The following is a 27,285-nucleotide window of genomic DNA, read 5'->3' on the forward strand; positions in this document are numbered from 1 at the left end:
CTAAGCAAAATGGCTTGCTGTCTGTCAAAAAAAACTGGAGGAAGAGACAAGCAACTTCTCAAGAGATGGCCCAAAAATTAGAAAAGAAAATTATCTGAAGATAAGCCAAACATTTGCAATAAATTAGTTAAAAGTTAGAAGAAAACGAGAAACAAAAATTGAATATAAATGTTTCTAGGCATTTTTCAACAATTCAGGTGTAAAAGAGTTAAGTTCACATTTGTAATATTTTTACTTGAGTATTTTAATCTCATGTCACTTCTGTACTAATAATAATAATAACAAAATGCTATCAATAATAATACAGGAACCACAGGTGTAGAAACACTATTTTCACATACTTTTATTTCCACGGTTCTCCTCTAGCATTTTTTTTTACATAATTATTTTTTTTTACATAAGAACAGACTGTTATACACAGATATTGAAGCAGGGCAAAGGGGGTGAGGGAAGGAGACGAAAACCATACAAAATGGTGTCTACTCAAGCACAACATAATCTATGTGTATAAAATTGTGTGGGTCGTTCCACTGTGGAGGCACCAACCACTACCTCAATTCTTTTTTTTTTAAATAGATTAATAAAAATACAATCTTTTAAATGGACCTTTTTAAAGTGGACTGCAAAATTAAAGAAGATCTAGAGGCATGATGACTGGATTGATGATGTGGGACAATGTGGGACAATGTGGGACAATGTGGGTCGATGGCGCCACGCAGGAAGGGAGAAGTTGTGGCCGGGTTTCGGAGGTGGATTTTCCCCCTCCCGAAAAAACAAATGTCTCTTTTAAAAATGGCACACAGCAACTAGCGCTGGCTACTTTTCACCATATACTTGTACACTCAACATGATCAACAACGGCACACATTGGGGGAGGAGAAAAAAATGAAAACGAAAACAGTCTTTTCTCGTTCGCCTGCCTTCAAAAACGTTTGCTCTCGGTGCTTGTAGTGCTTCCTAGACGTTAGACGTGTTTTAGTGGAGAGAGCAACGGAAACAGATGAAAGTGTGTGTCAGTGTGTGTGTGTGTGTGTGTGTGTTTGACGGGTGAGAGAGCAGCGTTGTGTGACAGTGGTAGGGGTGGCTCCATGCTGAAACATGGCGCACAGTCCGTTTAACACGTACAGGTCTGTCTGCAGAGCTTCCTACGGTCTGCAGCCGAAAACACACCGACCTCGGCGTCACGCTCCAAACCGCTTCTCGCAGCGACTCCCCCGCTGAGGACGCTGCGGCTCATAAATACTCAATCTACGGATACCTAGCTAGAACATTTTTCACTCTTGCATAACACGGAGACCACATACACACATACAAACCACCTATGTGTATCTCAGTTGATGACTTCACAGTCCACTATGACCACACATCTCCATTAGGTGGCGCTTCGCCACACTGGTCATTAATTCTCCAGTTTCGAAGCAGCACAGGGAGGTAAACTGGAGGGCGACGATGAGGAGGGGGAAGGGGGGAAAGGGGGACAGCCCTCCTGGAGTCACAGAGCTCGGGAATGTCGGTGTGCCTTCTGTTTGTTTGTTTTTTTTAAAAATAGTGTGTCGTTTCAAATCACAGATCCGTTGATTAACCTGGCCGAGATGGAGCAGGACCCCCTTGATCTGAGGAACCAACATGGCCGCCCTTTGCTTGAGTCAGGGAGGCCAGTTTACCAACAGCCCCTCCCCCTCAACCAGCAGCGCGGTGGTCTGCTCTGAGGCCCCTGGCTGTTTGCCTGCCTTGCTGGCCTTCCTGCCTGGCGGCGGGTTAAGCGGTTATCTTGGACTTGGAGGATGGAGCCATGCACAGAGTGGCCTGTGGGATATGTGGAGCGAGCCCGGAGCCAGAGGGACCCTGTCATCTGTTGGCTGGAAAGTAGTTTGGGTCCAGGTAGTTGTAGCCTGCGCTCTGCGGCAGGCAGTAGTCCCTGTCCAGAAAGGTGTCCGGCTGGTGCACCGGCTCCAGGTGGTGGTTCGGCTTGTGGGTCTCTGTCTTGAACAAGCTGAAAGACGAGCAGAAAAAGAAAAAAAAAAACGGAAAATGTTGTCAGCAAAGAGTCAATCTGTACGTTTACATGCACGGAGAAGTCGAGCTGCGGTTACAGATCGATTAGGCCATTTAAGCTCAGCATGCACCGCAAATCTAGAAATATTATTTAATGCCAACTCTACTCTCTCTATACTGCACGAGTAAATCGTCACGATGAATGTGGTCGCGCTCTACGGTCTGATCGCTCACGATCGCTACATGAAAAAACGGCCCGCTGGCCCCTGAAGACCGTCCTGGCTATTGTCAATAAAGATTATTTTGAACGCTTCCAGGCAGGTATTGGCAACAATGCAAGCGTCCAGCGGGTTGCATGTGGAACTTTTATTTTGGGGAACTCTTTCATCTTATTCTTGTTTTGTTTTCTTTCCTTCTTCTTTTGTTTTTCTCTGCTTTTTTCTATGAATTATGCTGTTTTTTGCAGGTCAAAGCGGCGTGGGGACTGTGGAGAATACACATGACGCCTCGGCCAGCTCAGGTTCAGTTGAGGCGTACACATGAAAGAGTAAATCGACCCTCAACCGCATTGTCGTTATCTAGGTGTGTTAGTCCGACTTTGAAAAGAAAGCAACGTGCTGTGATTTCAACACCACATGAATCCTTAATAATCCAGAGTTGATAAGAAGATCAAAAGTTCAAAAGTGCAGTTTAGCAAAGATAATGTTAAGTATTTCCTGTAAGTGAATGGAAGATACAGTCCAGCAGCTATAACTTCATAAAAACACAAACCCCAGTGTGTTAGTGAGTTGATGAGTAGTGTTATTTTGCAGACGATTGCTCTAAGTTGACAATAAGCTTCCGAGTTTCACAGAGAAAAGCTAATGCTAATAACTTCATGCAGGTGAATAGAAAATATTTAAACAATTACGACCATTAAGCAGTCAGGACCTTTACATGATATTAATGGGATTCTTTCTGCAGTATAAAGAACAAAAGTCTGTTATTGTTGACAAATTAATATTGTTTTTTTATTGATATATCATCACTTTCTCCGACCGCAACAAGTTCTGTTTGTGCTCGTTTCGCTCTCGTGTTGTTTTGCACTTTATTCTGTACCATTATGTTACTTTCCATGACGTGAAAATAAATGATGATGAAGAAGATCTCACCAGTCGGAGCAGTTTGAGCAGAAATCAACCGAGTTGTCTTGCGGACAATCCTGACAGTGCCACCGCACTCCCTGGATGGGCTCCATGCCGCAGACGTCACACTGCACACGAAGACACAAACACACACGCACACGCACACGCACGCACACGCACACACACACACACACAAATAAATCCATTAAATGCTGGCAAAAACTGGCTTTGATGAACTTTTCAATAATGGGACAATAACATCTGAATATCTTTGAGATACACAAAGCGTCCATATTAATTATTGTCGCATCACAGCACAAATAAGGTCGTATTTCAGAAAAAGTGACACTGTGAGGTACAGAGCTAATAATGTTGATAAAGCTACAATTACAGTATTTTGCTTTAAATATCAAGCTTAAAAATGTCACAAATAAAAATAAAAGATCTATTTCAAAGCCTCCACTATTTTGATTGTGTGATGCATTGTTTTTCTTTTTACTTCTTTTTATTTATTTTACCATTTTAATTGTTTTAGTTATTTTAATTCTTTTTATCTGTTGTTTTATTGCTTTTTATTGCTTTTGTTGTTGTTGTTTTTGGTCTATTTCTTTGTATTACTTTAAATTGACATTTCATGTCTTATATCTTGCATTATTTGTCCTCTGGTTTTCATTTTATCTCAACTCTTCCTTCGTTTCATTTCGCTTGTGTTCAATAAGGCTGTTTGGCTTTCTGTTGTTGTATCGCCGTCTATGTATCTCTTCTCTGCTTATTATTATTTATTATTATTGTGGGAGAATATAATAACACCACATTAAAATGGAGCAACTCTAAAGTGGATGATGTCCTTTTAAAAACACATTTTGTAGCATTTTCTGTACAGTGTGATCATGATATATACTCAAACCTGTTAGAAGTGGTGTAAAGTAAGTAACTGTACACAAACGATTATTGGCCATTATTTAGATTTTGCTGTATTTTTTTATGTTCCCCATTAAAATTAATTAAAAAGTGTCAGCATGGGAGAAACTTCACGGTGCATTTATTTATTCATTTTTTAAATTAAATTTTCACTTGATTTAAAAAAAAAAAAAAAAAAAAAAAAGTTACTTGGAAGTTTCTCTATATGATGTTGAAAGTTTTAGTTTTGATTGAACATTTGCTACAGGCATTTAACAGACATTTTCATTTTTATGGTAAATGAATACCGGTTCCACATATCGGTTGTCTGTCTTATTAACTACGAATAATCACCGTCGGTATTGGCTCTGAAAAAACAGTATTGGTGGACCCCTAGTGTCGTCCCATAACACATTCAAATGCAGAGGTCTGGCTTGAATGTAGTTTGTGTGTCGCGCTGAAGAGTGCAAAGTCTTCACCTTGTAGCCGACGTGCCGCACCGCAGCCTTGTCCTCGTGGATCTCCTGGAGCGTCTGTTTTTTCAGTCGCTTCAGCTCCAAAAGCTCTTTGTACTCTGGCAGATTTCTCAGCTCCACAGGTATCACCTCCTCATCCTGAGTGTGAGGGAAGACAAACGCACACACAGACAGACAGAGGGACGATGACTGATAGACATCAGGACAGGCACAGACTGAACGTCTCTACGTGACTCCGGGGATCCAAACTGATAAAGATATTTCTGCAGCTATTGATCAATCTATTTTTAGCAGAACAGGAGCACCGTATCCACAAACACTAATATAGGTTTTCTTCTGTTGAGCAGAGATTGTCTTTCATGAGTAAAAAACGCCTGTCTCCTACACTACCTCCACCTTCACTACCTCCACCTTCACTACCTCCACCTTCACACGCAGAGGCAAAATAAAGACAGAGATGAAAGAAAGAGTCAAGGTGCAACAACTTATTTTTGACAAAACTATCAGTCACACTTCCTGGCCTTTACGGGAAACGGCTCTGTAAGAATCCTGCCAAGCTGCCGACACATCTGCCCTCAACAGACTTTCACTCCTTCCTGCAAACGCGGCCGGAGTAAAGGACAACCTGCTGAAGGGAGAAATGATTGTGGCCCATGCTGGCAGCACCTTTGTGACTTCACTTCATACCGGCGGTGTCAGAGGTTTTGTTAATGCGCTGGTGGAGGCAGCAGCCTGTGTTCTCAGCAGGGCACGGCGACCCGGTTTTACTTAAAGGTTACTGCCTTGAAAGGGAGAGAGAGAAAATGTCAGCGCTCGGGTAACGGTGAACATCAGGAGTCGCGTAGTTCAAATGGAAAGTGAAGCCAAGCTGGCCGCCCCCCCCCTGCTCTGATTTAGCCGTTTTCAACACAACAAGCTGCCCTGATTGAAGTGACAAAAAGGGTGAAGACGTGCATGATAAAGGGCCAAATGCCTCATTTCACCCAAAGGTGTTAAAGTGGAGTTAAGGAGGACAGTTTGTCACATGAAAACAGACTTACGTGACAAGGCAGAGAGCATGTGAGCGGCTGTTTACTTTGCCTCGTCTTCAGTGGCTTTACATGGACTACTCAGGTGTGAACAAGCTCCCCGAGGAACACAACATGCAGCTTTTAGCTGTCTTTTATCTTACAGGTCACTGCGTACATTGGGAGGAGGAGCGGGTGTGACTGCAGATTTCATGAGAGAGAAATGTGAGCTTGTGATAAGCTTAATTAAGCAGCAAAGTACCACAGTCTGCTCGGTGATCAGCGACACAAAAAAGTCAGGAGATCAGTTACAAGATAAATTTCCAACACATTAATTTAATAGTGACTATTAGGAATATATATTGATGGGTTATTTATGGTGCACACTGGGCAGAGACGGTGCAGCAGAATGTCGGTCTAAAAGTTAACTTCCACTTACAAACAGCTCTCAAACATCCATTTAATCTGATCAGCTGTGAATGCATCGACATGACAATTCTCAACCTCACGAGTGATAAACTGCTGCTGAGGAGAAAAAAAAAGAAGCAAACCATGAAGAGCTCCGCCTGCTGTGTGCATTCATGGACATGCAAAAATTTCATTTTTATGAAAATGTAAATGTGACTTGGGTGTGCACAAATGGAAGTATATTTAAAGATTTATTATGCAGGAATTGTCAAAAACTGCCAGTGAAAGTAAAAGCCAACCCTAAACTCGCTCTCTTTCAGAACAACCTTTGTCCGCTTAGCATTTTGCCTCCCTAGATGAGCATTTTTGCATTGCTGTGTCTGCGATTTCCATTGCTTCCTTTTGAATACGTGCTGCTTATGGTCTGACACCTGGGGGTTAAAACATGCATACACCTTTTACCCACACCACTGCCGTGTGTAATGACCTGGCTCTGGACACAAGTGCACAACCTTGCTGATGCGACACAGTCATGAAATTGCTTTTTTTTTTTTTTAAATCTACGTTCTCATTTACAGGTCTAATGAGTAGTAAAAGGGCAAATCAGTGGAAGTATCAATATGCAAACTTATATTTAAAGGCATTCCTACATCTGTTTATGGCGAAATGTGGGTGTGGAAATGAGGTTTGTGCACATGCTTCAAGTGCTATAATGATCAAGGTTCATAAAACAGAGTCAGGCTTACAAACTGCTTCATAAATCAGATGAAAAAGAACGCACATGCAAATTTCTGCTTTTGTGCACAGTATTTTACTTAGGAATCTACACAGAGTTTTATGCATGTGTTCCCTAGCTGCAACCTTTTTATATAGTCCCAACATCACCTGCGCGCTACGTATAGGAACGCCAAGAACTCAGCAAAATAAGAAAAAATGAAAATCCAGGCAGAGAGCAGAGTCTCTGCAGATAAACACGCCGCTGCAGATTTCAATGGGTCATAAGTGATGATTGTTTGAGTCTCAGCCTGTTTTTAAAAACCTTTAAAAATAAAGAAAAAGCATTGCGGCTTTAGTGTGGTGTGATGTGACATAGGACTGACCGAGTCGTCAGCAGAGGGGTCCTGCACGCCGCTGTAATACGCCGAGCGTTCGTCATCTTCATCCATGTAGACCGGAGGCTCATAGGAGGTCAGGAAAGTAGACGGCCGGTACAGGTGCTTGTTGAGGTGGTGCTGCCTCTTACTGGATGCCTGAGGAACAAACAGTTACAAGAGCAGGCAGTTTTAAACGGCTCCTCTATAACATACAACGTGCAATTTCTTATGTGTCAATAAAACAGCAATTAGTACCTCTTTTTTTAAAAACAAAACAAAACAAAACAAACCAGCCTAACATTTTTGCAGATACTTAAAAGTCTGGCTATAAATATAAAATAAATAAATCTGAAACCAATATCATGATATTAAAAGTATATTATCCAAGATCAACATAACCTTATTTGGCAAAACTATGCAGAATTTGATATAAAATAATGACAGAGATGCTCAAAACAATGAACTCTGTCCTATTGTTGTTATACTAGACAAATTCTTCACACATTTTCTTGACAAAATCTGTTTAAGTCTTTGTTAAAAGAGCTTTTGAATTGCAAATTGCAAATTGCATTATACAATCATTAATTCTGCCAAATTTTGATGCAATATTTGAACCCAACAAATAAACTGGCCTTTTTTTTCAATCTCATCAGCTCTTTATTGGTACAGGTAGCGACAAATGGAGGCAATTAAAACAAATTTATTTCCCAGGTATCTTGGTCAAATAAGAAATAAGTCTATTTTTATGTTTTAAAACAAAAACATAAAACAAAAAAATCTAATATCTTGTGTCTATCAGGCTAGAAACAATATCAGCACCGTTTTATTGCATTTAATATCAAAATATTAGAGAGAAGAGAATATTAGGGAAAAGATCACTCCCTAATCTATTTTTCATATTTGCTCTGTGTGCATACCTCTGAAAAAACAACTGGGATTTGAGGCAAGCATGGATGTCTGATGTATGCATACTGTGTGTGTTAAATGCTAAGTGCAAATAAAAATAATATTACAGAAAAATGAAATAAAATCAAATTAACATACAATAATATTGTATTAATTGCATACTTAAAAACACTTAAAGAATGTATTTGTTATATGACATTATTAGCTCAGTGTGATAAGGCGTTTGGTAAGAGAGTGAGGAGTTACCTTTTTCGTGTACATGCACAGGTTGGGTGTTCTTCCAGGGACAGGGATACCAGCTTTTGTCAGTTTGATGAAGTACTTTTGAACCCTACTGGCAACCTGAAATGTTTTAACACGAAAATTGCTGCGTTAATGATTTCCAGCTGAGAAACAGCTACTTCAAGTAATTGAGGTCACACAAATATATAATCCAGGTACTTGCATGTGGTCTCTGCCTTTAAGTACTGCAAAGTTTAACAGTCGGTTTCCATGGTGAAGGCACACAGATTTATCAATGTCAGGATGTGCTAATACAGGTGGTGCAATTCAAAGACGACGGAAAATGTGTTGATTAGCTGGTGATGTACAATATTAGCCAAGCTGGGTTTAGTCACGTCATCTTGAAGCATTTTTGAGGTGAGTTATCTTCAAATGTGCCAAGTAAACCAATTTTCTGAATGATGTGTGGATCAAATGACCATGCATTTTTTTAGTTATTCACAGCTCTCTTTTTCACCTGTTTTGCTGTTCGGTTGCCGAGTTCATCAGCAATCTTCTGCCATCTTCTGGACTCGACTTCCTCAGGAGGGAACTTCACAAGAAGCTGCTCTAGTTTTTTCTGTCAGAACAGACAAAACAGCAGGTAAACAGCATGTAAGGATAGCTTTATTTACTGGATTATGATTAGGGATGCACAATTTATCGGCTGAACATCGGTATCGTCTGAAATTCGCCTTCTTGACTGCCATCAGCCTCTGAACAAATGTTTTTCTGTTGTGTCACATCAGTTTTGCGAAGACTAAAACGCAGGGCTCCAGACTAACGGCCACAAACTAAAATTAATGAGCAGGTACAAGAAGAAGACAATAACCTTTTCACAAATGGATAACTTGATTTACTGGATTAATGATCAGGGATGCACTGATTTATTGGCTGGACATCGCTGCTCTGTGACCTCGCTTTTGTCTGAAGAGACGACTAATAGCAGCAAGTGTCCTGGCGTCCCCGAGACAATAGAAAATGTGTTTGCCACAAACAGAGACTTTTCCTGGGATGCCTTTAGGATGAACAGACACAGTGGCTCAGTGGTTAGCACTGTTGCCCCACAGCTAGAACTCCCGGGTTCAAGTCCCAGCCATCCCGGGTCGTTTCTGTGTGGAGTTTTCAAGTTCTCCCCGTGTCTGCTTGTGTTTACTCCAGCATCAAAAACATGTACATAAGGTTAATGCGCTGGGGCACTAGAAGAAGATCTAGATTTGTTCCCCGAGCGCTGCATGCAGCTGCTCACTGCTCCGTAGAGGATGGATTAAGTGCAGCGGACAAATTTCGCTGTACAATGCACATGTGACAATAAAAAATTCTGCTTCTTTTCCTGATAATGCTACATTGTGAGCATTAAACTCTGCAGTAGATCTAATCAGTTTACAGACGCTGCACTGAGTTACATTATGATGTGTTTATGCTCTATTCAGTAAAAATGAGTATTAGGTGAAGGTAATTTGTAACACCCTCTTGATGTGTTTGTGTGTTATCTTGTAAAATGTAGTTTTGGAGAGAAACATGTTTATGTTTTCACAAGTACTTTGCAATATAGACAGAGAATGGTGAAATATATATAAATATAGCAAAAAAGGCTTTTGAAGCCATTTTTTAAGATGTCTTTCATGTGAAAGGTTATTCCAAAGGTAATTTCATAAATTTGTACGGTTGATTTGCGCTCATTCAAAGGTAGTGCATGAAAGGCTTAATTACTGTAAAACATTTTATTTATTTTTATAGTGTAGATTTCTTTGTTTCCCTCTTCAAAAGGAGGAATAAATAACAAAAAACATGGACATCTGCATAACTGTTACTGATAACAAGGAGAATTGCTTCATGTGTAATGTATCTTATATGCTTTTATCACAAACCGGATTGACAACATTCAAAAATAGCCTATGACACAAGTGTGTTGCAAAAAATTATTACATATTTAGATTACCAAAAAACAATAATGTCATCGCTTCACAAATTGATACTCATTTACGAGACTAAACTCCTGTATACTTCAGATATTTAATAATAAGCTGAGATTTCTAGATTTTTAAGAGAGAATTGCATTGTGAAAAATATCTGAAAGAACCTTAAAATTTTTCAAAGCGATCTCGCTTGCATGTAAATATAGTGCTACATCTCACACACTTGTTACCCACCTGTTCCTCCACAGTCCACAGCTGGTTAAACGTGTCAGACTTGTTTGGGTGACAAATCCTCCCTCTGATCATCTGTCAAGAAAACACGAGTGACAGCCATGTTAAAAGATACAAAAATAATGGGCACAGCACCATTCGAACAGATCTGTGCGTGTGAACTGCCTGGCACACTGAATCCATCAGTTTGACACACAAAGCCCGGCTGTCAGATCAGACTGAAGATGTGTCACGCAGAAATACAGCAACACATTTGACTGACAAACAAAAATCCTGTTAGAATTCGGAGAGTGTTACCCTGGAGAATGCAAATGTGCCTTCACAATATAAACAGGGAGAGCAACAGAAATAATCAAGTTGTTTGCTCAGTGCTAAATGCTTGGCGTCGTCTAATCCTGACAATCAATCACAAGAGAAACCTTACAATGTGGGAAAAGGTGCGTGCGTGCGTGCGTACACACACACACACACACACACACACACACACACACACACACACACACACACACACACACAAAACAACAAAAGGCCAAGAATAAAATGCAATCAGAGGTGTGGGAGAGGCGGGCTCCTCATGTTTCCATAGATACCATCTTTTGTGCTCACATGTGCTGCATGCTTAACTCAGCCGAGGACTGGGGCTGGGGGAGATGAAATTGGAGGAGAAATGGTAATAACCCGGTAAAATGGTAATAACCCGATGATTTGTAGGCCAACCTGCAGGAGATCGGTGACTCACCAGCTACAGTTAGGAAAGAATGTGGCTGCAGCTGCACTAATGATATAGTGGGAGGCAATCACAGCGGATTGTGTGTGTGTGTGTGTGTGTGTGTGTGTGTGTGTGTGTGTGTGTGTGTGTGTGTGTGTGTGTGTGTGTGTGTGTGTGTGTGGTACAGGTTATTTTAAGAGCTATACCTGTGTTTGCCTGCCATTCTCTGGAGCATCACTAGTGGGCAGCGAGGAGTACATGGTGGAGGATTCGCCCTCCTTCTTGGGCTCCACGGGACTTTTTGGTCGAGCAGGCAAACCTGAAGTTAAGAAATGAGCAAAATCAGGATTTTTAAAAGGCTGTGGTGTTATTTTGATTTTTATACAAACATCAAGACAAAGACTGAAAGAATGTAAACATGCCTTGGTCAAAGATCAGCTTTAACCGCCTGGTTTTGCGTTTCTTGTCGCAGAACTCTCTCTCAAAGTCCCCGAGGCCTGAGGTGTACTGCTCCCACCCAATGTCAGGGAGCTGGACGACTCGCTGAGGACGCGGCAAGCCCAAATTAACCTGCGGGTCACAAGAATTAGGGGTCAAAATCCATTAACAAATAAGTATCCTGACTTCTATCAACGATACAGCTACAAGGTTAGAAACAGAACAACACTGTGAGACAAATGTTTTGGGACATTTTCGTTTGTTGGGTATTTTTATGTTTTGATCATTTAAAGAAGGGACGCATGATAATATCGGCACGTAATTGGTATCGACAGGTATTGGCTTTAAAATGAAATATCTGAATCAGCCAACATGCTGATTTCTGCCGATATGATCCCAAACAGACATGTAAAAAATAAAAAAATATAAACCCCATTGAAGTGTTTTTCTTATTTTGCACAATATAAGAATATTACATAAATTGAAAAGCACTATGTTTTATGTCTCCATCTGCCGGTGGGCCACCATGATAAGAGAATGCAAAATATGATGTTAATTCACAACAGAAGAGATTGGTGATTACTAAAATTAGGTGTTCAGTTGTTATATATCAACATACCAAATATCAGAAAAAATCCACAAAGAATTGTGTTTTTGTCTGCTGAGCCATTCGTAACTACATATAATACCTCCTGCACCCACCCGGCCATCTCACTCAAACAGGGGCTTTCTAATGATATACTACGTCTGGATTTAGGAAACAGGCATCCATCTTCAAACTGAGCTTTACTGAAAGGTTCCACGTGATTTCACATCCTCATTTTCTTTTTCGTGTATGCAATATCCTCCTCTGCGCACACAAATTAACATGCACTTGAGTGGAAAAACATTTTTAAGCAGGCACTTGCTTTAAACACCTGCAGCAGGTGTTATAATTGCATTCAGCGTTTATATTTACCTGACTGAATAAATGTATGAATTACCTCGATATTTTATGGAGTAAGCAATCAGAGTAGAGAAAAGATGGACAACTTGGCCCAGTTGTGAACAGGTGCAGAACACAATATGAGTCATGCAGTGGAAAAGGAGAGGATGTCTGCAAACTGAATTTTATAGACTCCCAAATATTTATTCAAGCAGCGTTTCAACCGGAAAGGTATTCCTCAAAAACCCAAGAACAAGATCTCACATGCCTCGTCTCAGAGAGGCATTGATGCAGAGTGAATCACTGCATGTTCACCCAGAAACATGCACTTTGTTTTTGCACATTTTATACAACTTGTGCACAAGTTGTTTGTTGTACACACTTAAGCATAAACTAACTGCCACCTTTATACCTGTGCAACCTATTGTAGTCCAATCCAACAGCCCTGCCATAACATCTATGCTTATGGAGCTCATAATGTTTAGTTTTTGTCACATTGTTGCCGATAGTGATGGATATCGTTAACGTTTATTGATATTAACACGACTATAGAGACTCTTTAACGATCAGAGTCTATTTTATTATTTAGAGAAAAGTAGTTTTATTTATGTGTTATAAGATGATTAGAGCTCATGATACAACAGGCTGCAAATCCATTTTATATTGCTGGGAAAACTAATTTCTCACCCAAACAACTGTAATAATAAAGTTTCTTTTTCTACATTTCAACACATCATAATGACGTTTCATTTACCTTTTTTTTATAGTGATTATACTGAGCAGAGCTTGAACATACCGCAATTAAACCTCATATATTTAGCTGACTAGCTCTTATTCTGCCGATTTCAACTCGGATTCCAACACTGGATTACTATTTTTAACTGACGGGACTTGCTACAAAGTTTGGGTGTGTTTACCACTGCTGCTGTGCATGAATGATGATGAAGATTGTGCCGCAGCATCAGCTGATGGAGTTTTTCAAGTCAAGGCTAGTCAAAGGTACTGCATTCAAATGTGATTTGCTGATGCACAATATTGATGTGCCTGGCCATGGAGGTGCAAACATGTAAATTCAGTCTTTTTTTTCCAATTGAAAAAGTGTTAACCTTTTTTCTTGTCCTTCCTATTGACATACATGAGGGGCTCAGAATATCAGAAACGATATAATGCAAAACTCAGTGCTTCAACATATTGAATTAACACCTCAATGTCAGCATCAACAAAAAACTGCACGCAACAGGCATCATAAAAGTACGCTCTCTCTGGCTCTGCGCTTTTCACTGCATCAAGGACACACTCCGTATGTTTTGTTACCCGTTTCTGCAGCTGCTCCACGAAGCTGATGGGATCGCTGAGTGCCTCCCTCTGGTGACGCGCCAACGTCTCCAGGTCCAGGATGGCCTGCGTGCGCTGGGCCTCGAGAACACTGATGGTCTGCAGCAGCCTCTGATAACTGACATGGAGGGAAGCGAGGTTAGACAACAGCGGAGGGGAGGGACTGCTTACATTATTCAACCTGACACTTGCAATGCTGCAGTGCATCAAACTTTCAGACCCCAGACAATGAATAATTCAGCCGAGGAGCTGAGAACTTAAATACTTGCACAAGACATAAACCATTCTCCTATTCCTTTTTCACTTGTTTTGCAAATAATGTGTTTGTGTGTGTGCTAGAAGTGATGCATCTTAAATCAGCTGCTTTGGCAAATAACACCTTCAGTGCTCCTTTTCTTAAGAACTGCAGCTGGTAAATGAAAGTTCAAACAGTAAGAGAAAATGCACTTCAACCACAAAAAGATTTTCTGATCTGAAACTGCACACACCACTCACATTTCTTAGCAATATCAAAACCTTTGCATGACAAACACATGGGTTTTGCAGTGCTTGAGGAGCCTTCCGCGCCGCACAAGTCTGACCTTTCCACTCGCACCCTCTGGGGCAACAGAAGAGCTGCAAACTGAGCTGTCGGTGACTAAGTGTGCTACTGACTCAGAGGCCCTACAGTGCGAGTGGAGCAGGGGGAATCGACAGGAGTGTGACAGCATCCTACATGGCTATAACCTAATGCAAGTGCTCAGTGAAACAGAGTGGATCAATCTCGCCTAACACGACATGAATGAAAATCGATGTGGAGGACGCAATTTATTCAGCGGCTGCCGGTGATTTTAAATCCTACAAGCAAAACATTCAAACAAGTCAACTGTGTTTAACCTCATATCCCTTCATTAGTTACACACAGCATCCCTGACCTTGTGCAGCAGCGATTGCTGTGCTTCAGTGCAAACTGTAAATCTGTCTATGCAGCAGTAGCAACTAAACATACTCCTGCATGTTTCCTGTGCCACAGTACTTCTGATTCAAACATCTCTGCAAAAGAAAGCAGCATGCATGCTGACTTTGTCAGATGAGCAGATGATATGTGCATTAATCTATTTAGGAGAAATGACGAGGACTTGGCTCTGCTTCTCAGCACTCTGGACTCCTGCCAGGTGTCCGGGGACAAACCTGGCATACCATTGCCACCTACTGGGCCCGAGGTCCACTGACAAACACCGGTGCCAAAAAAAAACTGGCCTGGACAATGCTTTTGCTTTGTTAATGCCTGATAATCAACTTTGGTTTTTGAAATATTTAGATGAAATAGGTAGGGAGAACTCTGTCAAAATAGACTGCAAATACAAGATATGAATCATCAATCATGTCTGTGTCAATTCTCCACATTCAGCAGCCCTGAAATGCCAATTCATGCTTCCCTAAAGATGACTCCTCACTGCATTGATCTGAGCCTTCAAAAATCCTCCTTACTCAGCACAACCTAAAACTTGGCATGTCGCAGAAACTTGATCGAATTACTGTGAAACACGAGAGCACTGAAATCTTACTCTGAAGCCATTATCCGAATTTCAAACATTCACCAATACTGGCATCAAAGACAAAGGGACGTCAGCTGACGATGTCTCCGAGCCCCTGCAGCCCTCTGCCCCTCCTCCTACAAAGATGCATCATGTATCAGCTGACCTGCCACAGTGCAGTTAGTGGTGCCTGGCCGAGCGCAGCATGGGACCTGTCCACCAACATAAACATCCCATCTTGTTCGACAACTGACAACAGGAACAAAGCCCTGCACCGAAAAAACCCTTTCCTCTAAAAGCAACTCTTACTGAGAAAAAAAGAGGATGGAGGCAATCAGAGGAGTAATTTTAACATCCACTCTCAGTGGGCTTTGGAAAGCTGACAATTGGCAGCTAATTCACACAATCGCAGCACCAGATTGCAGGTGGAAATTAAATGCTGAAACATGTAAACCTGCACAATAAGACAGGAGCTATAGTTAGATGCTCACTGATATTCCCATAATGACTGAGAAAAGACTCCAGAAATAACTGAGATAATTAAACATTCTGTTTATGCGACGGTGCTGCAAAAACACAGAAACACTTATATGTGAAGTTTCCTTTCATTTGTTTTTGGAAGTAAGGGATAGGAATGTCTGCTAACAAATAAGATTAAAATTAAATTTAAATGTAAATTTTTGTAGTGGTATGTCAGGATAAAGGTAATTTGGATAAATAGTTAAATCTGTGTGGCAATTTATCGGACAAGACAAAAGAAAAAACTTGTTCTGCAGCTCAAATTGTCAAAGCTGTTTTTCCCGACTTCTTACTAATCATTGCTATTATACCGGAAATAAGAAAGTTTCACCTCTTCAGGCCTCTAGCAGTTATTTAAATGAAACAATTTAAAAAGTTTAGAGGAGGAAAAAAACTCTAAAACGTGAAATCTGTGAGGAGGAGTCACAACAAAACACTGATGTAGCTGAAATTATTAACACATAATAGGGCTCAACAATAGGTCAAAGCAGGTCAAAATGCCACATCAGGCAAGTAAATCAAGTAACTCACTTGCCCGATCAGGCAAGTGGTAAAAAAAAAAGAAACAAACACATTATTTTTTTTCTGGAGCCATCCCACCTCCTTCTCATCTCTGTAGAGAGCCTGTTGGGCACAGTGCACTGTGCCCAACAGGCACTTGAGAGGCAGGTAAAGCTTTTATAAGCAGAAGCGCAAGCAAGCGTTTCACTTATCTAACAGGAGTTTAGCAGAGTGTCATCAGAGGATGTGCACAAAACTCATTCTATATATTGAGGTTGCCGCAACTCCGAGAACGATGCAGATAAAATGAGGTCATTTCTCAAAGGCGCTTCAAGTTTGAGTACCATAACAAGAGAAGTTTGTCGCTTCACATCTATGACCCACTGGGTTCATGTTCGTATTTATTTACTCAACTTTAAGATCAAACATGACTTTTAACTTTGTCATTTTATAACTGCTAATAATAATAATTGTATGAGGGCAAGTAAAAGTAACTTCAGGGAGGTAGAATTTTACCCCACAACAAAGGGTTAACATTGAGCCCTGCACAACTGTAGTCAGTGTATGTTTACATGCTCAAAATATTCAGTTTTATGCCCTTATTTCGAGAGACAATATTCTTATTGAACTGTTTCCATGAATAATTCAAAATCCACTAATATTTCTGTTTACATGCAGCCATGCATACTCCGATGAATGTGCCCTAACATGTCGTTAATTACGTCAAAAGAAAAAGAAGTGGAACAGCTGGAGTCGCTTGTGATTTTGCTTCACTGAATCAAAATAGGGTGGCAAACTTTTTGGACCGCACTAACACAGCTTCCCTCTTTCATTTCTTCAACCACCGTCCTGAAAAATTCGATGAGTGATATTGGCACATTTCCAAAAAGAGAAGGCAACAAGCAACTTAAAAAGACATTAGCAAAAAAAAAAAAAACAGCAACAAAAAAAGTAAAAGAAAAACAAAAACAAAACAAAGAGAAAGAAAGAAAACCTCCTTAAAAGTGCTGAAAATTAAAAATATATATGGATTAATTTTATATTTTTTATTACTTCTTTCTTATAACTTATAACATAAAATATATATTTCATTTTTCCATATTTTATTTTAGATAATTTTCTAATAATCCTCTCTTTTTCTTCTTCTTGTCTTATAAGCTTTTACTAATGTCTTGCAATTTTTGGGACATTGCTTGCAATGTTTGAGATTGACCCCCCCCCATGTTTCAGAAAGAAATCAAACCGATCTGCTCAGGTTTTAAATAGCTTTGAAAGGCATCTGAATGCAACTGATGTCCATCCAGGTTTCAAAGGGTTAAAAGTAGCCGTGTTACTTGTTTCCACCAGAAATGTTGGCTTTTCTTTTGTGTTTGCATCTCCACAAAAGCCTTGCACACTGTTGGTTAGTTGGTTTGTGTACAACGTATCCATGACAACGCACAGAGCTGACCATAAACAGACAAGACCCAAACCCCAAATGAGACGTATATATTCCAATAACGCTATCAATGGCCAAATAATGCTATTAAAATCCATGTCTGAATTGGGAAATGCTAAAAAAAGAAAGCCTAATTCAGAATATCTAAATGGAGTATACTGTTAAATGACCAAATCAAATTGAGAATACTGTCATATTGAGAATAATAATTGATTATTAGTGTGCATGTAAATGTACCCAATGTTTTGGGCGCAATAAAACTGATTATCCTACATATTTACACTAAGACTCAGTACCCTCAACACATCAGAATAGTTTCAGCACATACAAATCCTCATAAACTCAAACACGTCTCTGGTTCATTCAAAACCAAAGACCAGAAGTAATGCAATGATCACAGAATACAGTGATCAACATGTGTGAGAACGACTTAAGACGGGAAGAGATCAGAATCCCCCGAGGAGCTCCCACATACTCTTTGTTGTGTTTAAGAGCCAGGTGGTCCGACTCAAAGTAATACACGTCTGGCTCCTCCTCTTCCTCCTCCTCCTCTGCAGCCTGGCTCTGTGTCAGCTCCTTGCCGCTCTCAGCCTCTTTGCCCTCCACAGGCACACTGTCCTCACCACCTGCCCTGTCTGCGGGATCCACGGAGACCGGCTCCTCGCTGGAGGGGCCGACAGAGTCTGAGGGGGCAGGCTCCTCCACCACAGGGCAGTCCTCCTCCAGCCCAACCACCACCTCCCCCTCTTCCCTCAAGGGACCATTGTCTCTGGGAGGAGAGCTGAGCTTGGAGGAGGAGGCCTTGCCACCAGTGGCGGCCCTCCTGGGTGAAGTCCGCAGGGTGTATCTGTGTTCGTAGAGCTCTGTGAAAGAGGGGGGCGTGCTGGATATGGAGGGGGTGCACCCTGGCTCTGTGGGGGAGGGGGTTGTTGCTAGTGGGGGTGTAGTTTCTCCTGAGTTGTTGTTGATTGGACTACTGTTCATGTTTGTGGAGGAGGTGGAGGCAGCAGCGTCCTGCAGTGGAGTTAGCGGCCGACCGTTGGTGTCGTTCTCGCTCTCCGTCACCTGCTCCTCGTGGGCGAGACACAACGAGTCGCCCACCACGTCGACCTCCACCTCCTCCACCTCCTGCTCCTTAGCCACTATCAACTCAGGGACAGGATCCTCTGGAACAGCCTCCGACGAGGCCGGTGATTCCCCTGAGCCAGAGACCTCCATCTGCACAGGGACAGAGTTTCTACAAGGCACAGCGGGGTCAGGGGACGAGGGGGCCCCCGTCTGACTGCCGTTGAGCAGCGACGGGCAGCTGGTGGCAGAGGTGGAGTTTGCACTCGGCTCTTCAGTTAGTGTGCTAGCTTCCTCTGCTTTATTCTCTCTGAGTCCGTTAGAGGCCTTGTGAGCGTTCGGGGGCTGAGCCGCCCCGTCACACTCCACATGACCATCCTCTGCCTCCGGCCCCGTCGGCTCACCTTCCTCTTTACTGCGGACAGGTGAGGCAGGAGCCGTGTTCGCAGAGTTTTGGCTGGGGAATTCTTCACAACTGTTATCATTGCTAGGCTCTGGGACTGGACTTTCGGGTTTCAGAGGCTCTGGGTCCTCCTCGTGTCCCTGAGACTCTCCGGAGCGGGAGCACCGCTTGGCCCTTTTGATTTGAGGACAGGCATCCCGCGCGCTCTTCCCACGATCACAGTTCTCGGACTTCTCAGGACTAATGTCTTTTTCTAAACAGGACACACCCCGTTTCCTGGAGCCGGTCCATTGCTCCGCCTCAGCTGAAGAAGACTCAGTTACCTTTCCCTTCAACGCGGCCTGCTGCTGGCCGTCCTGCTGAGCGTCCTGCTTCGTGTCCTGCTTCGTGTCCTGCTTCGGGTCCTGCTTCGGGTCCTGCTTCGTGTCCTGCTTCGTGTCCTGCTTCGTGTCCTGCTTCGTGTCCTGCTTCGTGTCCTGTTTAGCATCCTGCTTAACGTCTTGTTTGGTGTCTTGCTTGCTGTCCTGCTTGCTGTCCTGCTTCGATTCATGCTTGGCGTCCTGCTTCGATTCCTGCTTGGCGTCCTGCTTCGACTCCTGCTTCTTCTTGGGCGAGCGGGCCCTTGGTAGCGGAGGCACCGAGGTCTCCTCCGGCTGGGCAATGCTGCGGTTCCTGAGGGTTCGACCACAAAAGTTCTCATCCAATCCATTGAGCCCCACTGACGACCTTGTGACGCGTGAGGAACGGGACGCGGCCATACTACGGCGGGTGCCTACAGGCTCCTCATCCTGGTGCTCTCTCCTCTGCAGCAGAATGTGGGCACCTGCAAAACACACACACAGACAGATGAGCACACTTCATTAAAGAAGTTTTTCTACGATATAAAGAAGGCCTTCACATATACATCACTGCGCTGGGCGATATGGATAAAAATCAAATTTCACAATAATTTTGACCAAAGACCTGGATTTTGCAACGATATTGTAGCTCTCACAACTGGCGCTTTCACAAAATATTTTCAATAAATAATCATCAGTAATATGGATATAATAACTAAGTATGTAAAGGCAAATAACAGAACAATTGGAACAGTCTGATAAATTCAGGAAATTAAATCACTTTACTGTAATGCACAACACTAACAATATCTGACATTTCAGATGATATTTACTCTCATATCTCGATGCTGATATAATATCAACATATTTCAGCGGATGTCCTGTACAGTAAAGAGTGCCGCAAAACTTAGCTTTAAAAATCAACAGTGAAAAAGAACACATGTAGAGTATCGATGATCATTTCGGAGAATATATGGTCTTGCGGCGACGATGCAGGTATGTGTGTGTCTGAGACAGAGAGGAGCAGCAGAGCTGGGCGTCCCTTAACGACACCAAAACATGGAAGTGACTCTGAGCAAAGAGACTCTCACACAAGTATTTGGGACAATAACTCACCTGCCAGCGTGGCAGACAGCCCATCTGAGATTTACTCACCAAAAGGAAACTCTAAACTCATTTGGTGCCTGGCAGGTTTAATTTCGTACCCGGCCCAAGAGCCAGCCAAACTTCGCCAAATGACATAATTTACGTCAAATGTCATACAATTTACATAATTTGACGGAGTTTTGCTGTGGGGGCAAGAAGGGATATCTAGGCACTGCTTGGATGGAGCGAAGTTAACAAGAGTTTATCCGCACGCATTACACACATTGTTTTGATACACAGCTGACTGAAAATCGGTTAAGTGAAAAAAATAAAATAAAATCACTGAAAACAACAAACCTTTACAGCTCAATGGTTACATCACTAAAAAGTAAACTAAAAGCCTGTCTTTTATATAGTGTCTACTATCACAATTTTATGGTTTGTACTTATTCTAATATTAACATCTTTTTTAAGATCCATTTTTGCTTATTTTACTATGTTGTTCTTGTTTTTGTTTCTTCAATCAAAATGTAAAACACTTTGAAAAGCATCTGCTTTGTTTGAAATTTGATTTATTGATTGATTGATCACGGTACTACCTTTGCAACGCCTTTAAGTGTGATTGGTCTCACTGGCCGGCCATGCTAAACATGAATGCATGAGCGGTACCCTGGGCTGGTTCAAACAAAAACATTCACCAAAGGGCCTTTGTTAAATACCGCTCGGGTCATTTCTCAGCTCACACCAGAGAGGTATTGATTTCCCCTGTCATTGTAGCTAAGCAACACCTCCTGTCCACAGGCCAAACTAGATGTCTTATCACGGCTCCGTACAAAGGAAATACATAAAACGGCGGAGGATCTTAAACTGGCATGAGACAAAACAGGAAACAATAAGGTCAGATCTTTCATCTAGCCTAAATAACCAATCACACGGTCTGTTTCGACACTTCACAAATGTCACCGCTTTGAGACTCATCTGTATGTGCTCGGAAACTCAAGATATAAAGGTGACTACAGCACAGTGAGCATTTTAAGTAAAAAGCCCCCGAAGGTGGCAAGCAGATGAATTATAAAAACTACCTGTGTTAAAAACCAAAAATCAAATCTGTGTGTTTCACTGAGGGCATATCTATTCCCTTCGGCGACCGCTTATTTTCTCCCACAAAGAATACACATGGTTTATTGGTTGACTGATTTCTGACACAGAAGCTGTACTGTAATTCTTACACCCCAGTTTGGCAGAGATAACACTGCAGACATAGGTTTGTCATCTTACACTGCAGGCTGTTTATCTCTTTATAACAGGTGTGCCAGAGGACCAACAGGCTGCAGTCCTTCCGCAACTTATCAGAAAACGTAAAAAAATTGAAATGCTCCGACAACAAGAATCCTGCACATGGCTTACAGGCTTAGAGTGTGGACAACCATAGGGAAGTTAATCGTCACGTCCTGAACCTCTGACACAATTTAAGGCACAACAAAAGCTTTCCCAAACTCGCTCTGTGTGTCGCCTGAGGTATCCCGCGGATGAAGTACATTACTGAGCATTTGGACAAAAACCCTGGCTTACAGTGTGAGCTGGAAAATTAACACAAGCCAAATTCTACTAAGCACTAGTAAATTGGCAATCTTGGCTATCTTACTCTTTACTAAATAATACATTTAAAAGAGAACAGACAGTCCTCATGTAGGGACTCAAACACAACCAAGGTCAGCAAATCCATCACAATTTTGTCATAACGTCACATGTGGAAGCGCCTTTACTTTGCTCGCATTTGTGTCGTTCGCATTTAAGTTGTTACTAGGGCTGCAACAACGAATCGATAAAATCAATTATAATCGATTATTAAATGTGTTTAAATGTATATGTTTATTAAATGTGTTGGAAACAAATAAAATTATCGATTTGTTGTGTCACGCGATTATTATGTCACTTGCTGTGTTGCAGAACTGTTTATGTCACATGCGGGGTTTTGAAGAGGCATGGCAGAGGCAGAACATTTCGTACGAAAACTTAAGAAGTTTAGGAGCATGTCACACTATGCAAAAGAAGTTAATGTGTTTGCAGCAAAATATGCAAAAGTGACACGGCAGGACACGCGACCATGACGGTTATGACGCAGCATCTAAAACAAAAGCGACAAAAGTGTCGACAAAAAACGACGTATGTGCAGTTTTAAAGTAAGAAAATGTCACGGTACTTTGTAAAAACTTTCAACATTCATGTTTTAAATTGTTTCATGTTTGATTCTGTAGTTATTTATTATTTATAATTTGATATTATTTTGACAGCTCAGGGATGTTTATGCAATGCACTTTTTGCACTGACTCCTCAATGTTAAGAAAAAATAAGGTCACTCCATTTTCCAAACAATAACTCCATAATCACACACCTCTCACCTACAGTTCTTACAGTAATATGTAATAAAGTGCAGCCAATGAAAGTAGGGTGAAACTTTAAGATTACATCAAGTGGATAACACAATTTCTTGTCCTGGCAAGAACATGCATTTACTCTACAATTCCTGAGAAAACTCAACCAACACAAACACTCACACACAACTTGCCACTGACTAAATAATAGCTCCAAATAATAAATCTAACAGAGCACAATAAAAAATGTGACGTGGTAAAGGTCATTTTAAAGTGACATTCAAGGGGAGATGATCTCACTGGGTGTCCTTTTGCAGAAGACGCAGTGAGAGCGTCCTGTTATTGAGGAGAGAGTTATTACACCAATTAGCATTGTGGACATGGTCCTCATTTACATGAATTCCAAGTGCGTCAATCTGTAGGTCCGACCTCTGTCAAAACTGATTTGAAAGCTCCTTGTTGCCTTTCTTGGGACAATTCCTCCCTTTTCCTACACTGTGCTAACACAGCAGCATGAAAGCCAGAGGCCACCTTGGCTACAAATACATTTTGATAATATTCCTTCGGGGAGCTAACATAATAGTCACCTGGAACAAGCGCTACCACATGCACAAATTACTCACACTCCGCTAAAGACTCCAGCTGAGAAAGCTAATGTGATTTGTCCATGCATAAAATAAGAGAAAGAAAGAAAAACAGAGAGGGAGGAGCAGGTTATTCAGATTGAGCATTCACCCTTAGACTCAAATTGACAAAACTAATTAAGCCCGCTCATCTGACCCGCTCTCAAAAACTAGAAAACTGATCACTACTTCAAAATTATCAGTTTAGCTGAGCCTATATGAAACACTGGCTCACACTTCCTTGTCCCAATAATTAACACATTGTTGGCACAGCTGGCAGAGCCTCAACTAATAATTAATTAATAAACATCTAATGCTGCCTTCAGGTGCCTTCTGGCAGAATAATTTTTGTGTCTATGAGACATTGAAAAGCAAGTTGTTATGACTTAAACTGGAAGGTTATACAGTTAATCTAGTGAAAGAAGTTAGACAGTGTGGTGGATAGCGTGCTACTTTCTAGTCCACGCTGTTGCCATGTAAATACACAAGAACTTTGTTTTTGAGGGCCAATGATTAACAAACTTAAGGGCTCTCCTTGTCTGTGGAGTGTGTGGTGAAACATCAAACATTTAGTCTCAACACAGGTGCCCCAAAGTATACACACTATGATCATTAAAATAGGTATACTTAAAACCAGTGCTATCAAACCTGAAAATTATTATTCTAAGACATCAAAGCAGGTATTAAAGGATAGAAATTAAAATTATATTTCTGTTACACAAAGTTATGTTTATCTTTTGTTTTTCTTTCTCAGGAAATTGGATTCTTCCAGCTTTTGAGACCCCTAAAATATACTTCATTTAAAAAAAAAAAATCTGATACAGATAAATCATTTGTTGGTTGAACTGCTTATTACTCATGTCAACAATAATGCCTGATGCAAAGCCACAAGCTGTGATTTTAAGTACACATTGCTTTGTTTTATGGGATCAAAAAGGTTGGGGACCATCATTTTAGACTGCAGACCAGCATTAAATTTACATCATCTCTCTACATTTGGTGGGTATGTGACAGCAGACAGTGCTTATTTACTAATCTAAAGAAATATATCATATTTTTTAGCTATCCTTTGTGTGAAACATAAACATTTTGAATCAAAATAGCATTTATGGCCAAGTAGGTTTGTACTTAGAAGGAATTTGCTTTGATTTTTTGTTGCATAAATTAAATATATTAAGAGGAATAACAAATTAGGCAACGTACTGACACACTTGAGAACATAAATATAAAATACAGAAATTACAATAAAGTACTATAACATAATAAATATGTACGATATATATAGGTCTCAGAATAAGCAGTGCAGTTTTGCACAAGATGTGCATACATGGAGGGTGAGATGAAACAAGGGGGGGAATTAAAACTTATGTGATGGTAAACAAATGTCACACGCTGTCACATATTAGAGCTACATTATTTTAACAGCTTTAAAAAATACTTTTGTCATTGAGTTATATTACATGGAAGTTTATCCACAACAGATTACTGTAACAATTGTATTACACACCACAAAATCCCATGACTTTTACAAAAATGTCAACAATTTTTACTAATTCAATTACTTTTCAAGGCCTGGAGAATGTGATTGCAAAATTTCATGACTCTTTCATGACCATGGGACCCCTGAATTTATCATTTACAGTCAAAAGGTGTAAGCACGTTTATTACTCTTATCACCAAGTTTATTTTGTAATTTTCACTATTATACACTTGTAAATACATGTTTATGTCTGTCTATAGTAGATGTATTTTATTATACCTTTGTATGGCTTTGTTGTTATTGCTTTTAGCTGTTAATCTATTACTATTTGCTATTTTCATTGAGAGCAACTTACAACAAGAGTTCAATTCATTGCAAGGGTACACATACCTGGCAAATAACGCTGATTTAGACTCTATACTCTCATATATGATCTGAAAATGATATGAAAAGGTTGTAAAAATTCCAATTTGTGCTCACAGGCAGCAGTTTAACCATAAATACTGAACGTGTCAAAGCTAAAATATGTTATTAGTCAGTTCAGCTATTTAGACAGGACCCATGTGTGATTGTAATTCTCAATCAAACCACTTCCTGCTTTTCTCTAAAGCGCGTGTTTGGTTGTGAAGTTATGTTAACACGTGCTGATTACATTGCTATTATCATGACAGACCAGCACTTGCACAAGGGTCATTTTCCGTAATAAACTAAACAGTGGTTTCATTTAAATTTAAAGGCTGTAAATTCCAGCTATACATAAGTAAACAGACACCTTACTGGCAAAGTGTGAATGCTATTGTTGGCAAACCAGCTAAGCTAACGCCTGAGTTTAGAGTCAGAAATTTGGTTTTATGATAAACAAACAAGCTTTGTGCTGTTTTACCGTCGAGTTGGGCTGTTCATCTCTGCTGCTGACCTTTAGTTCAACACTTCCACAGGGCCTACTGGCAACAAAAAATCCACGAAGCTGTGTTGGTATACATACCGACGAGAATCGCTCAAATCCCAACATCCCGGCTAATCAGCCGCCGCGACTCCACAAAGTTGGATGCTGTTAAACTAGAGACTAGACGCCGTTACAGCTGCTTGAGTTATCAATAGTGTGCAGCAGGACGACCCTAAACTTTACGATTTAAACTCCCAAAACATGTTTGGGAGCCCGGTTGGTTCATGGAGCTGGGGAGCAAGCTAAACGTTAGCATGGAGCAACTTCCAAGCGAAGCTAGCTTGCTGTTTAGCGGGCTAGCAAACTAACTTACCGTTAGCTCTCGGGGCTAAATATAAAACATTAACGCTTGAGACACCAAACTGCAGACTGTTGCACCCGTGAAATCCACATATTATCTCACACACTTTCTATAAATCACCAAAGAAGTCCACTACAATCTAAACGCGAATTTCCTGTTTTTTTTCCTTGTGAACGACTAGTTAGCCCAAGTTGGCTAACGTTACCTTCGCTAGTTCTCCTCGGCTAGTTTTCCTATAAACTGCATCGTGCAGAAAAGAATCGTGGCGCTTTCAGATGTAGCCCCTCTAGTAGCGTTAACTTGCTAGCTAAACTAGCTCTACTACTGATACACTCATTAAGTCCAGTGCTAACACATAAACGGATAATGGGACTCGCTACTAACACTGTGTTTCGCCGAGGTTTACATTTCAACCGCTACGCGCACACACGAGAAGCGGCATGGTTAGCAACCGAGCGGCGTAACGGCAGTTAGTGACCGTTTAGCAGCTACGGCTAGCCGCTGCAGCCTAAGCTAACCAAGCTAGCTGATTGTTCCGCGCATAACTTTGCCGATGTATTTGTGTACTGCCAACAATGCCGCTCAGAGACATTTTTGATGGGCTAATAAATTCAGGTTTTGTCATTTATTGTACTACAAGCGCCGAACTGGTGGCACACTTCAAAATAGCGTTTGTAGCCCAAGAATTACACATACCTCACTTCCGTAAATTTGCTGCACGTTCGGCCGCAGCCATGTTTTCAATCCAGTCAGATAGTCGGGGTGTGTGAGCCGACTCAACCGCGCTCGTCAAAATGCAACACTATACTGTACATTTTTGCCCCTGCCAAGAGTGCAATCGGTCACACACTCATCTGGGTCACTACTTCAATTGATGATTGTTTATTGTCACTTTTCATGCTTGGAAAAAAAACTGCATAATTGACTTTTTCTTGTCTAATTTTCCCACCTAACAACCACTCTAC

At 41.1% G+C, this 27,285-nt stretch overlaps 1 protein-coding gene across 3 annotated transcripts; it reads right to left on the minus strand.

Annotated features, from left to right (window-relative positions):
* Nucleotides 1-472: 472 nt before the first annotated feature.
* Nucleotides 473-27,074, minus strand: zzz3 (zinc finger, ZZ-type containing 3). Of its 3 annotated transcripts, none has more exons than XM_042497256.1 (12): nucleotides 27,017-27,074; nucleotides 18,179-19,994; nucleotides 13,708-13,846; nucleotides 11,453-11,600; nucleotides 11,237-11,349; nucleotides 10,325-10,396; nucleotides 8,650-8,751; nucleotides 8,157-8,252; nucleotides 7,011-7,160; nucleotides 4,499-4,633; nucleotides 3,147-3,247; nucleotides 473-1,993 (listed from the first exon to the last, which is right to left on the minus strand). In XM_042497256.1, the coding sequence occupies exons 2-12, from the start codon at nucleotides 19,927-19,929 to the stop codon at nucleotides 1,849-1,851; spliced, it is 2,952 nt and encodes a 983-aa protein (XP_042353190.1). In that variant the 5' UTR covers nucleotides 19,930-19,994; nucleotides 27,017-27,074; the 3' UTR covers nucleotides 473-1,848. The 3 variants fall into 3 exon arrangements, with proteins under 3 accessions (XP_042353190.1, XP_042353189.1, XP_042353191.1); XM_042497255.1 differs by lacking the exon at nucleotides 27,017-27,074 and adding an exon at nucleotides 26,059-26,722; XM_042497257.1 differs by lacking the exon at nucleotides 27,017-27,074 and adding an exon at nucleotides 25,957-26,039.
* Between the last annotated feature and the right edge of the window lie 211 nt (nucleotides 27,075-27,285).

Source organism: Plectropomus leopardus, chromosome 12 (genome assembly GCF_008729295.1).
Source record: "Plectropomus leopardus isolate mb chromosome 12, YSFRI_Pleo_2.0, whole genome shotgun sequence".
NCBI classification, from domain to species: domain Eukaryota; kingdom Metazoa; phylum Chordata; class Actinopteri; order Perciformes; family Serranidae; genus Plectropomus; species Plectropomus leopardus.